General features: G+C 44.7%; 1 protein-coding gene across 2 annotated transcripts in view; it reads left to right on the top strand.

Moving 5' to 3' along the window:
* Positions 1–18,709, top strand: part of ACOXL (acyl-CoA oxidase like) — a 990,492-nt gene that overhangs the window by 183,693 nt on the left and 788,090 nt on the right. For both annotated transcript variants that reach the window (XM_063918088.1, XM_063918087.1), the window contains exon 5: positions 11,240–11,338. In XM_063918088.1, coding sequence (XP_063774158.1) covers positions 11,240–11,338 — 99 coding nt within the window. The remainder of the gene's footprint in view (positions 1–11,239; positions 11,339–18,709) is intronic.

An 18,709-nucleotide genomic window follows, 5' to 3' on the forward strand; every position in this document is an offset into this window, starting at 1 on the left:
TGTTGGGAAAGATGGTAGAGGCCTACAAGGCCATACAGTTTGGCCGATTCCATGCCAGAGTATTCCAGTGGGACCTGTTGGACAAGCGGTCCGGATCCCATCTACACATACATCAGAGGATAATCCTGTCATCCAAAGTCAGAATTTCGCTCCTATGGTGGCTACACAGTTCTCACCTCCTAGAGGGACGCAGGTTCGGGATTCAGGACTGGGTCCTAGTAACCACGGATGCAAGTCTCCGAGGCTGGGGAGCAGTCACACAGGGAGAAAGCTCCAAGGAAGATGGTCAAATCGAGAAACTTGTCTTCACATAAACATTCTGGAGTTGAGAGCCATTTACAACGGCCTTCTACAAGCGGTGCATCTTCTTCAAGATCAACCCATACAGATCCAGTCGGACAATGTAACAGCAGTCGCGTACATAAACCGTCAGGGCGGCGATGTGTGGACAACTGGGAAGCAGACTTCCTCAGCAGACACGATCTCCATCCAGGAGAATGGGGCCTCCACCAAGAAGTCTTCGCAGAGGTGACAGGGAGTTCCTCAAGTAGACATGATGGCATCTTGACTCAACAAGAAGCTTCAGAGATATTGTTCCAGGTCGAGAGACCCTCAAGCAATAGCAGTGGGTGCACTAGTGACCCAGTGGGTGTTTCGGTCAGTGTATGTCTTCCCTCCACTTCCACTCATACCGAAAGTTCTCAAGATCATAAGAAGAACTTGGGTTCGAGCGATCCTCATTGTCCCAGACTGGCCAAAGAGGTCTTGGTATCCAGATCTTCAGGAGTTGCTCATAGAAGATCCTCGGCCTCTTCCTCTTCGCGAGGACCTGCTGCAGCAGGGGCCGTGCGTGTATCAAGACTTACCGCGGCTACGTTTGACGGCATGGCTGTTCAGCGCCGGATCCTAGCCTGAAAGGGTATTCCCAAAGAAGTCATTCCCACTCTTATTCATGCCAGGAAAGGAGTAACGTGGATGCGGGCCTACGATTGGGTTCAATCAAGGTCCAGATTTCGTCCTTGTCCGTTTTCTTTCAGAAACAATTGGCCTCCCTTCCAGAAGTTCAGACATTCGCGAAAGGAGTTCTGCACATCCAACCTCCATTTGTGCCTCCTGTGGCACCATGGGATCTTAACGTGGTGTTGCAGTTCCTTCAGTCGGATTGGTTTGAACCTCTCCAGGAGATAGAGTTAAAGTTTCTCACTTGGAAAGTGGTCATGCTGTTGGCCTTGGCATCCGCAAGGCGGGTGTCTGAGTTAGGGGCCTTGTCTCACAAGAGCCCTTACTTGATCTTTCATGAAGATAGAGCTGAGTTAAGAACTCCTCAGCAATTTCTTCCAAAGGTGGTTTCTTCTTTTCATATAAACCAACCTATTGTGGTGCCATTGGCTACTGACACCTCTGCTACTTCAAAGTCTCTGGATGTGGTCAGAGCCTGAGAATTTATGTCGCAAGAACAGCTCGGAGACGGAAAACAGAGGCTCTGTTTGTCCTGTATGCTCCCAACAAGATTGGGTGTCCTGCTTCTAAGCAGACCATTGCGCGCTGGATCAGAGGTACGATTCAGCACGCTCATTCCACGGCAGCATTGCCGATACCGAATTCGGTGCATGCCCATTCTAATAGAAAGGTGGGCTCATCCTGGGCGGCTGCCCGGGGGGTCTCGGCATTACAACTTTGCCGAGCAGCTACTTGGTCAGGGACAAACACGTTTGCTAACTTTTACAAGTTTGACACCTTGGCCGATGAAGACCTAAAGTTTGGTCAATCGGTGCTGCAGGGTCATCCGCACTCTCCCGCCTGTACTGGATCTTTGGTATAACCCCATGGTACTGAAGTGGACCCCAGCATCCTCTAGGACGTATGAGAAAACAGGATTTTAATACCTACTGGTAAATCCTTTTCTCCTAGTCCGTGGAGGATGCTGGGCACCCAGCCCAGTGCGTACTTTACCTGCAGTTATTAGTTTGTTAAAAATGTTTTCAGCACGTTTGCTGTAATGTTCATGCTCGTTGGCATGTGTTTTGTTGAATGCCATGTTGATGTGTGAGCTGGTATGAATCTCACCATTAACTTAAAAGTAAATCCTTTTCTCGAAATGTCTGTCTCCCTGGGCACAGTTCCTATACTGAGGTCTGGAGGAGGGGCATAGAGGGAGGAGCCAGTTCACACTCTGAATAAGTCTTAAAGTGCCCATGGCTCCTGCGGAACTGTCTATACCCCATGGTACTGAAGTGGACCCCAGTATCCTCTACGGACTATGAGAAAAGGATTTACCGGTAGGTATTAAAATCTTGTTTTTAGATATAAAACCATTTGTCGTATCTTAAAAGATTAATGTCAGATAGTATTAATTGCATTGAATGTATTTGGAAGCAGCATTCCATCACCCCTGGGGATGCAGATGGGCAGGAGTAGCCAGGGTATGGGAGAGCTCAGCCAATCAGCACATTTCAGACTGCAAGCATCCCGGACCTGTGAACAGCCCTGGTAATGACTAGAATCGAAGTCCTGGCAAATCGGGTCCAGGTGGACCCTTTCACACAGAAAGGTCCCGGGCTGAGTAGGCTTGCTCCGGCAAATTCCTGGGTCCAAATCTCTGTGTGAAAGGGGTATAATGAAGTTGATTCAATTCACTGGGAGATTTATGCAAAGCAAAGTAGAATGTTCTGTTAATTTAATAATTTCAGATCTGTTCCTAAATATCCATGATTGACTTTGGATGTGGCAGTGGGGCAGACTTTCACTTTAGAAAAAGCTGTTTATTGTTCTCTAGCAGAGGGCTCTTCAGCTGGTAAGTTTTATGCTGAGCATCTATCTGTTTTGTATTCAATTTTTTTGCCCTGGTTTTCTTGAAATCCTCTTTGTTGGATAGCACTATTTCTTTAATAGTTTTTATCAGCGCCAGATTAAGGACCATGTGAAATTGTAGACCGCTGAAAATGATCAATGACCTGTCCTGAGAAGGGAAGGATCTGATCAGTGCGGTGTGGGTGTGTACAAAGACATAGAAAAATTATGTAAAATAGAAATAAAATTTTAATATTTATGATTCATTGGCCGACCTCGTGGCCTACTGAGCAACAGGTCATCATGTTATTAGTGTTCCCCCCCTAGTATGAGGCAGGGGCAGGGCGCCGGAGTTCGTGGGCGCGCGCGACCATGCAAATTAGGGGGCGTGGCCATGCCCCCGTCATTTTAGTGGGCGGTGCGGCCCACAGACGCTGCTATAGAGGGCGTCTGTGGCCGGCGACGTCACTTTTTGGGCGTGCCCAGCACCTCCATCGGTGCTGGGCTTCCCCCAGCTCTCCCCCAATGCGTGAATGCAGCATCTTTACATGCTGGGAGGGCAGGAAGCGGGCGGCTGTTCTAGGAGGGCGCCGCAAAAGGGGCAAGGGCGTGTTTTGCCTTCTAAAAAACAGTCAGGGCGCGGCGCCCTGCTAAAACAGCCTAGAGTGAACACTATGTTATTATGATGTGGGGTCTATTTTTATGTGGAGGACTGAAGCAGTAGTCCATTGTTAACCTAGCCCTAGCCCTAGTTTAGTCCTGCACACATAAAATATATATACAGAGCATCCGGATAGTATTCACAGCTCTTCACTTTTTCCACATTTTATTATGTTACAGCCTTATTCCAAAGTGGAATAAATTTCATTTTTTTTCACTCAAAATTCTACACACAATATCCCATAATGACAACATGAAAAAAGTTTTTTTGAGATGTTTGCAAATTTATTAAAAATAAAAAACAAAGAAATCACATGTACATAAGTGTTCGCAGCCTTTGCCATGGAGCTCAAAATTGAGCTCAGGTGCAATCTGTTTCCACGGGTCATCCTTGAGATGTTCCTACAACTTAATTGGAGTCCACCTGTGGTAAATTCAGTTGATTGGACATGATTGGATATTTCCAAAACAGAATTCATTATAGCCACCGGCCAATAGTAGTTACCAACCTGATACTGTATCTTTATCACTGTGGAGAACGCAACAATCAATCCTACCCAACATGCTTACTGCCTAGGTGTCATTCTTGACTCTGAACTGTCCTTTTTTCCCTACATTCAATCTGTCTCAAAAGTCATGTTACATACATCTAAAAACATATACAAAATACGACTTACACAAGACACTGCAAAAACTCTAATCCATACTCTTCTTATCTCCCGCATTGATTATTGCAATAGTCTTGTCTTACCAGTAAGAGACACAACCCACTACAATCAATTCTGAATGTAGCTACGAAGCTAATCTTCCTCGCTAGATGTTCATAGTCTGCAGATCCACTTTGTTAGTCCCTCCATTAGTTACCTGTATTTTACCGTATTCAGTATAAAATACTTTTACTAGCGCACAAGGCCATTAACCAAACTACACCAACGTACATCTCTTTGCTTATCTCAAAATATATCCCACCCTGACTTCTTCGCTTTTCGCAAGATCTACGTCTCTCATCCAGATGCATTATTAGCTCCCTTTCACAATTGTAGGACTTTATTTGGGCTTCACCCACTCTGTGGAATGGCCTACCAAGCACAATAAGACTCTCCTCTAGTCTACAAACCTTCAAGAATTCCCTGAAAACGCGCCTCTTCAGGCAAGCTTATCAAATTCCGGAACCGCTGTTATAACCTTCATAAGCCTTCCTATTCGATTACATCCCCACTGTATCCCCAATATATCCCCACTGTACTGTTAACACACAGCCTCACATATTTTCTCTTTCTTCACTTTCCATTCCTCCTGACCTTGGTTCATAATTTCTGTGTGACCATATCATGCAGCCCACCAAGAACCTTTGCAACCTGGTGGACAATTATGCAATAGATAGCACCTATCCATGTGTATAGATGCCTCTTACAGATTGTAAGCTTGCGAGCAGGACCTTCGTACCTCTGTTACTGATTGTTATTTCCCAGTTTTGTTTTATCATTGTTTTCCAGTTGTAAAGCACAACAGAATTTGCAGCGCTATACAGCGTATAAGAAATTGTTAATAAATAATAATAAATAAAATATAGACTACCACAGAATAATGTGGAGCTTGAGTATTAGCCAATCTGTATCTGAATTGGGTTGAATGTTAAATGTAACATTGGCAGAAAAATCTACAGTATATGTTCTGTGAGTGCATATACCAAAGCCAACCATAAAATACTGTGAAGCAAAAATAAAACTAGGTAGATCAAAAATTGTACAAATTCAGACAAATTGTTTTTAAAAATCTGTAGTCTTGATGTGTCTAGACACAGAAAAGAGCTGATTATCACACATAAACAATATCTGGTTTCCAATGATTTTAGCTATTGGTGCCTAGCAAAAGGTATGTGTTTTCTCCAGACCTGCTTTCATGTCATTCCCTTGGGTAGACTCTGGCCAAACTTGGATATTTGTCAGCTACCTCTATGGTATTGGGTATCAAGTAATACAGTATTTAAGACCTGGGACAGCCCTCAATTTTCATGATGCCATACATATCACTTGAATTTTGACAATTATCCCATCTCAAAAAGAATGATAGGAAAGATTTAGGAGAACATAAAAGGGTAATGGAAAGAGAAATTAAACAATGGCAACTGTACTGAAAGTTACTTTTTGAAAACTGATTTATTAGCACCAGTATAAAACTAATACTGTTACTTAGAATATTTATATATTCACCCCTTAATGTTTAGATTGTATAAATACAGGTTGAGTATCCCTTATCCAAAATGCTTGGGACCAGAGGAATTTTGGATATCGGATTTTTCCGTATTTTGGAATAATTGCATACCATAATGAGATATCATGGTGATGGGACCTAAATCTAAGCACAGAATGCATTTATGTTACATATACACCTTATACACACAGCCTGAAGGTAATTTTAGCCAATATTTTTTATAACTTTGTGCATTAAACAAAGTGTGTGTACATTCACTCAATTCATTTATGTTTCATATACACCTTATGCACATAGCCTGAAGGTCATTTAATACAATATTTTTAATAACTTTGAGTATTAAACAAAGTTTGTGTATATTGAGCCATCAGAAAACAAAGGTTTAATTATTTCACTCTCACTCAAAAAAGTCCGTATTTCGGAATATTCCGTATTTCGGAATATTTGGATATGGGATACTCAACCTGTATATATATTTTTTAAATGTAACAAAGGCCCTATAAGTGTTCTTTTCTTTAAATGTATTACTATGTGTTCCAATGTTTCTCTTGTTCATCTGTTAAGAAAGAATACTTACTGGACATCGCTCTTCGTCACTCGTGTTAACAAATACTTTTCCAAGTGTTATGTGGTCTCCAATGAGTAATGCTACTCTCTGGATTCTACTACTATAATGAAAACAAAAAAACAAATGTGGCAAAGTCCCTTTTAGGAAGTAACCACTCTTGACACACCATTCACAAGATAATGCCACACACAAAAGAATTACTATAGTTTGCTTCCTTTTGATTCTGATGTTTAGAAAAATCTGATACTATTGGCTGGAACAGAATGTAATGAGTCATGCAGTTATTCCGCAACACCTATGACATTTATAGGAAACAGTTCACTTTTTGTCAAACGAATACTTTTAAAAGGAGCCCTGAACTCCTCCAAAAATAACATTATCAGATTTTACAGATATAAGTACATTATATTCCAGTGATTATTCTATTATGGCTTTTCTAAATAGTTTTGTAGTAAAAAGCACCCTCTGTAAAACTAAATAGTTTTTTTTAAAGCGTGCAGAAATTTTTATTCTAATTTGGATTCCATAATGACCTTATATTATAATAAACCAGTTTAGAAGGATAGTGGAGACAATGACAGAACGTGGATATACTATGGATTAGGAGAACCTACTCTCTCTATTGTCTTTCATTAGACTGTTGGGTTTAGTTGTGTGCTAATGGTAATTTTCATCCACCAATTAATTTTGTGACGAATACAATATTGATCAACTGTCCAAAACTATAGTTTGGGTGGAATTAGGAAAATAAAATATAAAAGTTTCTAAACCACCACTTAGGGCTGGATTTATAATTGGTAATAATTAGTAATATGGTCATTATGTGTCCAGTATGGTCATTATGTGGCAAGAGTTGCCAGTCAAATACTTAACAGAAAATAAACTAAACAGCGCTGCTTTCATCAGTCTAAAAAAATAATATAATATAAGAGGTACTGTATTGCTGTATTTATAACAAAATAGAAGTTGTCGGTTTCTCACCAGAACGTTAGATAGAATTTAAATACTAATAAATACTAATAAAGTTGAAATAATAATTGTGAAAATGTGTTTTAATAGAACTGGGTGCAAGAGTTCAGTATTCTTAAAACCCGCCTTCAATGTGGCTGATTAGATGTTAACTAGATACACGGTCGAATCACATTATTATGACCACCTCCTACATTTGACATCGGCAGCGCGTATCCCATGAAGTACGTTACGTGTCGTGCGCTGGCTTTGTGGGTATATAAGGTGTGCAATAGGCCATCTGCTCATAAATCGCCCCTTTTCAGACTTGCAAAGAGTAATGATTATCGGCATTCGGGCCAAGGGTAGCTGTATTTCTGAAACAGCGCAGTTTGTGAACTGTTCACATGTTGCTGTGGTGAATGTGTACCATGACCAGTGGCACCATTACAAATAACTGACGTGGAAATTGCGGCGCTTCGAGTGCCATTGATGTGAGAGGTGAACGTCGGCTACGAAGGTGCGTGAGGGCTGATCGACACGCTACAGTGGGCAGCTCATTGTCAAAATGTACCTGCGTAAACCTACCAGCACCTTACTGAGTCACTCCCAGCCCATCTAGCTGCTGCCTGAGCTGCACACGGCGGTTACTCTGGCTATTAGCTAGCGGTCATAATAATATGAATCATCTGTGTGTTTCCTCATACATCTTTGCTCTAGTCATGCCAAACATCCCCTTTTAGCGTGAGAATCTTATATTGTCGGGAGTATTTTTTGGGGTTTTATTTGTTTCCAAAAATGCATCTTCATCGCAACGCGAACAGGACGCACAAGGAGACTCTGCTGATATATATATTACTCTTTTATATCTGTGTCTGAATCTGTATATGAAGTTCTACAATGTAGCAGCCACATTTTTTTCCTATACAAGGTCTGTTCTGTTCTGGGTACAGACTCTGGTCCTGATTTCAAAGATGGACAAAAAGCAGCGTTGTATTTTCATCCGCTCTGAAGAAGGGACATGCAGGAGACGTCTCAGTAGAAAAGACGCCTCCTGCATGTACAGTGCATCCGGAAAGTATTCACAGCTCTTCACTTTTTCCACATTTTGTTATATTACAGCCTTATTCCAAACTGGAATAAATTCATTTTTCCCCTCAAAATTCTACACCCCATAATGACAATGTGAAAAAGTTTTTTTTTCCAGATTCTTGCAAATTTATTAAACAAAAAAAAAAACTAAGACATCACGTGTAGGTAGTCATATCCTTTCCTCAATGCTTTGTTGATGCACCTTTGGCAGCAATTACAGCCTCAAGTCTTTTTGAATATGAAGCCACAAGCTTGGCATACCTATCTTTGGGCAGTGTCGCCCATTCCCCTTTGCAGCACCTCTCAAGCTCCATCAGATTAGATGGGAAGCGTCAGTGCACAGCCATTTTCCGATCTCTCCAAAGACGTTCAATCGGATTCAAGTCTAAGCTCTGGCTGGGCCACTCAAGGACGTTCACAGAGTTGTCCTGAAGCCACTCCTTTGATATCTTGGCTGTGTGCTTAGGGTCGTTGTCCTGCTGAAAGATGAACCGTCGCCCCAGTCTGAGGTCAAGAGCACTCTGGAGTAGGTTTTCATCCAGGATGTCTCTGTACATTGCTACATTCATCTTTCCATCTATCCTGACTAGTCTCCCAGTTCCTGTTGCTGAAAAGCATCCCCACAGCATGATGCTGCCACCACCATGCTTCACTGTAGGAATGGTATTGGCATGGTGACGAGCGGTGCTTGGTTTCCTCCAAACATGACGCCTGGCATTCACGCCAAAGGGTCCGATCTTTGTCTCATCAGACCAGAGAATTTTGTTTCTCATGGTCTGAGAGTCCTTCAGGTGCATTTTGGCAAACTCCAGGTGGGCTGCCGTGTGCTTTTTACTAAGGAGTGGCATCCGTCTGGCCACTCTACCATACAGGCCTGATTGGTGGATTGCTGCAGATATGGTTGTCTATCTGGAAGGTTCTCCTCTCTCCACAGAGGATTGCTGTAGCTCTGACAGAGTGACCATCGGGTTCTTGATCACCTCCCTGACTAGGGCCCTTCTCCCCCGATTGCTCAGTTTAGACGGCCGGCCAGCTCTAGTAAGAGTCCTGGTGGTTCCGCACTTCTTCCATTTATGGATGATGGAGGCCACTGTGCTCATAAAGACCTTTAAAGCAGCAGATATTATTCTGTACCCTTCCCCAGATTTGTGCCTCGAGACAATCCTGTCTCTGAGGTCTACAAATCATTCCTTTTGACTTCATGCTTGGTTTGTGCTCAGACATGCACTGTCAAGTGTGGGGCCTTATATAGACAGGTATGTGCCTTTCCAAATTATGTGCAATCAACTGAATTTACCACATGTGGACTCCAATTAAGCTGTAGGAACATCCCAAGGATGATCAGTGGAAACAGGCTGCACCTGAGCTAAATTTTGAGCTTCATGGTAAAGGCTGTGATTTCTTAGTTTTTTATTTAAAAAAAAAAAAATTCACGTGGTCATTATGGGGTATTGTGTGTAGAATTTGGAGGGAAAAATTAATTTATTGCAGTTTGGAATAATGCTGTAACATAAAAAAAGTGGAAATAGTGAAGCGCTTTGAATACTCTCCGGATGCACTGTAGCTGCGATCCCGGCACTGCGACCGATGCCACAAACTGGGATCCAACTGTTCCACTTAGCTGACTGATGGAAGTGGGAGCTACAAGGCCAGGAAGTCTACTTGATGACGCGCAGACCCCTGGCTCTCCCTTTTCAGAAAACGTGGGCGACATGCCCCTGTTTCTGGGAACGCAGGCCTCCCCTGCCCCTTCCCCACCTCTTCAACACTGCTGCATGACCCTAAGGTCCTCAGCCGTTTCAGCCAGTATATCCACAGGTGGTAATGCCCAAACCCCCAATACGCCCCTCCCACTCCCACTTCCGTAGTGTGCCATGCAGCCACGGCAGGAGTACCCTGCTGCGCGCAGCTTCGCTCCGGCAGTTTCAATGGGGCTTTGAGAGCTAGCTGGCTGTATCCTCCTCACACGAGTCCTGATAGCTACAATGCCTACAGGTAAACGAGTGGGAGGGTAGCACACAGTTAGGGTGGTAGCAACAGCCAATCAAAAGTCGGCAATGGGAGAAGGGGGGGGCGGGAACGAGACAGGTGAATTTTTCATATCAAAAAGAAAACTGCTGCAATTGAATTGAAGATAAAACCATTGGGCAAAAAAATTGCAGTAAAGCCCATTTTGTCGTGTGAACATATATCTGGCACAATTCAATTTCCCCCATACTTTTAGACCAGATGTTTGCACTGGAAAATTAAGTGATTACATGTGAGTGGTGTTGTACATGAGAATTCCACTACCACACACACATGTAGCCATGGGGTAGATGTATGATCCAGTGATATGGGTGAGGGAGGGGAGTGATATCAGTGGATGTTATGTGCGCTGATACCGCTTCCCCCCCATGTATTAATGCGGCGATGTGTGGTAAGTGAATAGCATGCCAATGTGCAGGGCAATGTAAGAACGGTCAGTGGCACTGACTGTTCGATTTCGACAGCTACAGGTGTTGATACCCTATCTCCATAGCAGGGACAGCGCTGTCCCTGGCTGTGATGTGGTGGGTGCCGGCATGTGCGATCTTGCAGGAGTAGCGAGATCTCGCACTTGAGCCGACAGGGCAGGGAGACACAACGCATCAGCACTAAGCTGATGCGCTGTGTGCTCAGAAAGGGATCGCTGGCAGGGGAGTTTTCATTCCCCCTCTTCGGCAGACAAGCTGTTTATACACCGCGCTTCCTTCCTGCGTCGGTACAGATGCGAAGCAGAAAGATCAGTACCAGTATAATACACCCCCTCCCCCCATGTTAGTTGTGTATAAAGGCATTTACCAATCTGTATTTACTAATCATTTATCACATTGTCAAGAATAAAGTTTGTATAGAGAATATGACTATTTCTGTGATCTGCTTGTTTATAAATCCTGGATTTCAATTTGTTTGATCAGATTTCATTTTTTGTCTCCTTCACACCAGAACCAAGAGTTCACAGGGATGTTTGCAATGACGGAAAGAGGTCACGGCAGCAATGTTAGAGGGATTCTCACAGAAGCTGTGTTTGACCCAGTGTCGCAGGTAAGGAGGCACGGCTAAGGATGACAACTCAGAAAATCATCCAGTCTGGAAATCTTTCTTTTTTTAAACCTCCTCGGGCACTTCTGCTTTCCTTTTCCTAATAATTAAAGAAGGAAGCACTGTTGAAATGTATATCCAACAATTTGATACTCATTTATGTACAGTAAGTTGCAAAACGAGCGTGAGTAAACAAGTGAGGTACCACATATAACCAAACATTTTACACCTGGGCAGCCGGTGTAGCTGTGCTCTGACTTCTGTTGTATACTATGTTACCTGTTCAGCTTTCTGAAACCATGGGGTAGATGTATGAAAGTGCGTTATGGGGGATCAGTGGTAGCGCACGTTGTGTGCCCTGATAACGCTTCCACCCATGTATTAATGCGGCTGTGTGTGCCCCTGTCATTATTGGCGCTGCTGTCTTTTAGATAGCACGCCGATGTGTAGGGCCATGTAAGAACAGTCAGTGGCACTGACCATTCCGACACCTGCAGCTATCGATTTCGATTCTTTATCTCCATCGCAGGGACAGGAACTGTCCCTGGCTGTGGCGGGTGCCGGCTCCGGACTGCATGTGAGGTCTCGTATGAGTAGCGAGATCTCGCACATGCGCATTTGAGCCGGTGGGGTGGGGAGATACAGCGTATTAGCACCAAGCTGATGCGCTGTGTGCTCAGGCGGGCATCGCTGGAGGGGGAGGTTTAGCTTCCCCCGCTTCGGTAGACGAGATGTTTATACAGCTTGTTGATGTTTTTGATACACTAATAATGGCAATTATACACCCTACTATCAATTATACTACTTAATATATTGACCTATACTCGTGTGCATACCTGATGATGTTATTTAATGCAACTTTCTCTGACGTCCTAGTGGATGCTGGGAACTCCGTAAGGACCATGGGGAATAGCGGCTCCGCAGGAGTCTGGGCACATCTAAAGAAAGCTTTAGGATCACCTGGTGTGCACTGGCTCCTCCCCCTATGACCCTCCTCCAAGCCTCAGTTAGATTTCTGTGCCCGACGAGAAGGGTGCACACTAGGGGCTCTCCTGAGCTCTTTGTGAAAGTTTTAGTTTAGGTTTATTATTTTCAGTGAGACCTGCTGGCAACAGGCTCACTGCATCGAGGGACTAAGGGGAGAAGAAGCGAACTCACCTGCGTGCAGAGTGGATTGGGCTTCTTGGCTACTGGACATTAGCTCCAGAGGGACGATCACAGGTTCAGCCTGGATGGGTCCCGGAGCCGCGCCGCCGGCCCCCTTACAGAGCCAGAAGAGCGAAGAGGTCCGGAAAATCGGCGGCAGAAGACGATCCTGTCTTCAGATAAGGTAGCGCACAGCACCGCAGCTGTGCGCCATTGCTCTCAGCACACTTCACACTCCGGTCACTGAGGGTGCAGGGCGCTGGGGGGGCAGCGCCCTGAGACGCAATAAATCGATAAAAACCTTATATGGCTAAAATAAATGCATCACATATAACTCCTGGGCTATATGGATGCATTTAACCCCTGCCAAAACATACAGAAAAACGGATGATAAGGACGCCGAGAAAGGGGCGGAGCCTATCTCCTCAGCACACTGGCGCCATTTTCCCTCACAGCTCAGTTGGAGGGAAGCTCCCTGGCTCTCCCCTGCAGTCACTACACTACAGAAAGGGGTTAAAAAAGAGAGGGGGGCACAAATTAGGCGCAGTATAAACAATACAGCAGCTATAAAACACTTATATAAGGTTATCCCTGTATATATATATAGCGCTCTGGTGTGTGCTGGCAAACTCTCCCTCTGTCTCCCCAAAGGGCTAGTGGGTCCTGTCCTCTATCAGAGCATTCCCTGTGTGTGTGCTGTGTGTCGGTACGTTTGTGTCGACATGTATGAGGAGAAAAATGATGTGGAGACGGAGTAGAGTGTCTGTAATAGTGTTGTCACCCCCTAGGGGGTCGACACCTGAGTGGATGTACTGTTGAAATTGCGTGACAGTGTCAGCTTTGTATAAAAGACAGTGGTTGACATGAGACAGCCAGCTACTCAGCTTGTGCATGTCCAGACGTCTCATACAGGGGCTCTAAAGCGCCCGTTACCTCAGATACAGACGCCGACACGGATACTGACTCCTGTGTTGACGGTGAAGAGACAACCGTGATTTCCAATAGGGCCACACATTGCATGATTGAGGCAATGGAAAATGTTTACACTTTTCTGATAATATGAATACCACCAAAAAAGGGGTATTATGTTTGGTGAGGAAAAACTTCCTGTAGTTTTCCTGAATCTGAAAAATAAAATGAGGTGTGTGATGATGCGTGGGTTTCCCCCCGATAACAATTGATAATTTCTAAAAAGTTATTGGCAGTATACCTTTTCCCGCCAGAGGTTAGGGTGCGTTGGGAAACACCCCCTACGGGGGATAAGGCGCTCACACGCTTGTAAGAACAAGGGCTCTACCCTCTCTTGAGATGGCCGCCCTTAAGGATCCTGCTGATAGAAAGCAGGAGGGTATCCTAAAATGTATTTACACACATACTGGTGTTATACTGCGACCAGCAATCGCCTCAGCCTGGATGTGCAGTGCTGGGTTGGCGTGGTCGGATTCCCTGACTGGAAATATTGATATCCTAGATAAGGACAGTATATTATTGCCTATAGAGCAATTAAAAGATGCATTTCTATATATGCATGATGCACAGCGGAATATTTGCCGACTGGCATCAAGTATAAGTGCGTTGTATTCTACCAGTAAAGTGGTCAGGGATTCCAAACGGCATTTGGAAGTATTGCCTTAAAAAAGGGGATGTACCCTAGGTCGCCTCTCAAAATAAGACGCCGTATTATCAGGCGCAGTCCTGGTTGGCAAGCGGACAAAAGGGTTCCTCTTTTCTGCTCGTGACAGAGGGAGAGGAAAATGGCTGCAGAGATCAGCCAGTTCCCAGGAACAGAAACCCTTTTCCGCCTCTGCCAAGCCCTCAGTATGACGCTAGGGCTTTACAAGTTCAGGCACGGTGGGGGTCCGTTCTCAATGAATTTCAGTGCGCAGTGGGCTCACTCGCAAGTAGACCCCTGGATCCTTCAGGTAATATTTCAGGGGTACAAATTGGAATTCGAGACGTATTCCCCTCGCCGTTTCCAAAAGTCTGTTTTACCGACGTCTCCCGCTGACAGGGAGGCAGTTTTGGAAGCCATTCACAAGCTGTATTCCCAGCAGGTGATAATTAAGGTACCCCTCCTGCAACAGGGAATGGGGTATTATTCCACACTATTGTGGTACCGAAGCCAGACGGCTCGGTGAGACCGATTTTAAAATCTAAAATCTTTGAACACTTACATACAGAGGTTCAAATTCAAAATTGAGTCACTCAGAGCAGTGATTGCAAACCTGGAAGAAGGGGACTACATGATGTCTCGGGACATCAAGGATGCTTACCTTCATGTCAAAATTTACCCTTCTCACCAAGGGTATCTCAGGTTATGGTACAGAACTGTCACTATCAGTTCAGACGCTGCCGTAGGGATGGTCCACGGCACCCCGGGTCTTTACTGAGGTAATGACCGAAATGATGATATTCCTTCGAAGGAAGGGAATTTTAGTTATCCTTTACTTGGACGATTCCCTGATAAGGGTAAGATCCAGGGAACAGTTGGAGATCGGTGTAGCACTATCTCAGGTAGTGTTGCGGCAGCACGATTGGATTCTCAATATTCCAAAATCGCTGCTGGTTCCGACGACTTGTCTTCTGTTCCTAGGGATGATCCTGGACACAGTCCAGAAAGAAGGTGTTTCTCCCGGAGGAGAAAGCCAGGGAGTTATCCGAGCTAGTCAGGAACCTCCTAAAACCGAACCAAGTCTCAGTGCATCAATGCACAAGGGTTCTGGGTAAAAATGGTGGCTTCCTACGAAGCAATCCCATTCGGCAGATTCCACGCAAGACTTTCCAGTGGAACCTACTGGATAAATGGTCCGGGTCGCATCTTCAGATGCATCAGCGGATAACCCTGTCACCAGGGACAAGGGTATCCCTCCTGTGGTGGTTGCAGAGTGCTCATCTTCTAGAGGGCCGCAGATTCGGCATTCGGGACTGGGTCCTGGTGACCACGGATGCCAGCCTGCGAGGCTGGGGAGCAGTCACACAGGGAAGGAATATCCAGGGCTTATGGTCAAGCCTGGAGACATCACTTCACATAAATATCCTGAAGCTAAGGGCCATTTACAATGCTCTAAGCTTAGCAAGACCTCTGCTTCAAGGTCAGCCGGTGTTGATCCACTCGGACAACATTACGGCAGTCACCCACGTAAACAGACAGGGTGCCACAAGAAGCAGGAGGGCAATGGCAGAAGCTGCAAGGATTCTTCGCTGGGCGAAAAACCATGTGATAGCACTGTCAGCAGTTTTCATTCCGGGAGTGGACAACTGGGAAGCAGATTTCCTCAGCACGACCTCCACCCGGGAGAGTAGGGACTTCACCCAGAAGTCTTCCACATGATTATAAACCGTTGGGAAAAACTCGACAGATATTGCGCCAGGTCAAGGGACCCTCAGGCAATAGCTGTAGATGCTCTGGTAACACCGTGGGTGTACCAATCAGTGTATGGGTTCCCTCCTCTGCCTCTCATACCCAAGGTACTGAGATTGATAAGATGGAGAGGAGTAAGCACTATATTAGTGGCTCCGGATTGGCCAAGAAGGACTTGGTTACCGGAACTTCAAGAGATGCTCACGGAGGATCCGTGGCCTCTACCTCTAAGAAGGGACCTGCTCCAGCAAGGACCTTGTCTGTTCCAAGACTTACCGCGGCTGCGTTGACGGCATGGCGGTTGAACGCCGGATCCTGAAGGAAAAAGGCATGAAGTCATCCCTATCCTGATAAAAGCCAGGAAGGATGTAACCGCAAAACATTATCACCGCATTTGGCGAAAAAATGTTGCGTGGTGCGAGGCCAGTAAGGCTCGACGGAGGAAATTCAACTGGGTCGATTCCTACATTTCCTGCAAACAGGAGTATCTATGGGCCTGAAATTGGGGTCCATTAAGGTTCAAATTTCGGCTCTGTCAATTTTCTTCCAAAAAAAAAAAAAGAACTAGCTTCAGTCCCTGAAGTTCAGACATTTGTTAAAGGGGTACTGCATATACAGCCTCCTTTTGTGCCTTCAGTGGCACTTTGGGATCTCCAGGTGGTTTTTGGGTTCCAAAAGTCACATTGGTTTGACCCACTTAAATCTGTGGAGTTAAAATATCTCACAGAAAAAGTGGTCATGCTGTTGGCTCTGGCCTGGGCCAGGCGCGTGTCAGAATTGGTGGCTTTATCCTGTAAAAGCCCTTATCTGATTTTCCATTCGGACAGGGCGGAATTGAGGACTCGTCCTCAGTTTCTCCTTAAGGTGGTTTCAGCGTTCACCTGAACCAAACCTATTGTGGTGCCTGCGGCTACTAGGGACTTGGAGGACTCCAAGTTGCTAGACGTTGTCAGGACCCGGAAAATATATGTTTCCAGGACGGCTGGAGTCAGGAAATCTGACTCGCTGTTTATCCTGTATGCACCTAACTAGCTGGGTGCTCCTGCTTCTAAGCAGACGATTGCTCGTTGGATTTGTAGTACAATTCAGCTTGCACATTCTGTGGCAGGCCTGCCACAGCCAAAAATCTGTAAATGCCCACTCCACAAGGAAGGTGGGCTCATCTTGGGCAGCTGCCCGAGGGGTCTCGGCTTTACAACTTTGCCGAGCAATTACTTGGTCAGGAGCAAATACGTTTGTAAAATTCTACAAATTTGATACCCTGGCTGAGGAGGACCGGGAGTTCTCTCATTGGGTGCTGCAGAGTCATCCGCACTCTCCCGCCCGTTTGGGAGCTTTGGTATAATCCCCATGGTCCTTACGGAGTTCCCAGCATCCACTAGGACGTCAGAGAAAATAAGAATTTACTTACCGATAATTCTATTTCTCGTAGTCCGTAGTGGATGCTGGGCGCCCATCCCAAGTGCGGATTGTCTGCAATACTGGTACATAATTATTGTTACCAAAAAAATTCGGGTTATTGCTGTTAGTGAGCCATCGTTTCTAGAGGCTCCTCTATTATCATGCTGTTAACTGGGTTCAGATCACAAGTTGTACAGTGTGATTGGTGTGGCTGGTATGAGTCTTACCCGGGATTCAAAATCCTTCCTTATTGTGTACGCTCGTCCGGGCACAGTATCCTAACTGAGGCTTGGTGGAGGGTCATAGGGGGAGGAGCCAGTGCACACCAGGTGATCCTAAAGCTTTCTTTAGATGTGCCCAGACTCCTGCGGAGCCGCTATTCCCCATGGTCCTTACGGAGTTCCCAGCATCCACTACGGACTACGAGAAATAGAATTATCGGTAAGTAAATTCTTATTTTTACCTGTACGCTTACCAATGCTTTTTAGGAATTTGCACTAATTTAATATTTTTTGCAGGTCTCTCATTGTGTGGTGCTCTCCCCACCCCCTGCGCTGGTATATCCAACAGGGTTGTGGGTGAGAGCCCCCGAACAAAAGCAGATCCTTCCTAATCTGCTTGTCTCTCTCTCTCTCATCCCTGACCTATCCCATTGCACTCTCACCGTCCTGTTCACTATCCATTCAGACACACAGGAGAGCAGTGGATGCAAGGGGGAGGCCAAATGAGTCTGTGAAATATCTCTCCTTTATTTATTGTAATCTTAGAACTCTTGTCGAGTGATATCCATGTTTCCACAGTATTGATACAGACTTATACTACTTTCTGTATTTAACATAGTGCATAGGATATATTTAATTTACTGCGCTAATGGGATATAAGCTGCTTTCTTAAGAATTGATATTGTGATGTTTTAAAAGAAAGTGCTATTAGTATTGAATAAGTGTGTACATTAAATTTATAAATATAAATTTGCGCTGGTGAGATGTTGATCCCGGCTTCAGGTGCAGCTGATGTTTCCTCTGCTCGTATTGCGGCCGATGTTGGAAACATCTCTGAAGAACTCAAAATGGTAGAAACTAAATGGATCTTTGATTTAAAAACCTTGACCCCAAAAGGCTTAAACGTAGAAATCGAACTCAACTCATTCCTTAGAAAACAATAGCACAAAATAGGATAAATATAAAAAACACTATTCATAATAAAGTATACATTAATTTTAGAAATAAGAGAAAACAACTATTTTCAGCGGTACCTGACACATTCATTTTAAACTCTTTTTATCCTGCCCTCTAACAGTGTGAAATCCAGCACATGGTTCCCACCAAAAAATGAGGTCATTTCCACCCGGAAGTTCCGGTATCTTTTAATATAAATAAAACTAAATTAAATGAACTTTTTATTCATTTCACTCCTCGAAAAAGTGCATTGAAGTGCATGAAACGCGTTGTAGATCACACATATAT

The sequence above is a fragment of the Pseudophryne corroboree genome, chromosome 4, assembly GCF_028390025.1.
Source record: "Pseudophryne corroboree isolate aPseCor3 chromosome 4, aPseCor3.hap2, whole genome shotgun sequence".
In the NCBI taxonomy this organism is placed as follows: Eukaryota; Metazoa; Chordata; class Amphibia; order Anura; family Myobatrachidae; genus Pseudophryne; species Pseudophryne corroboree.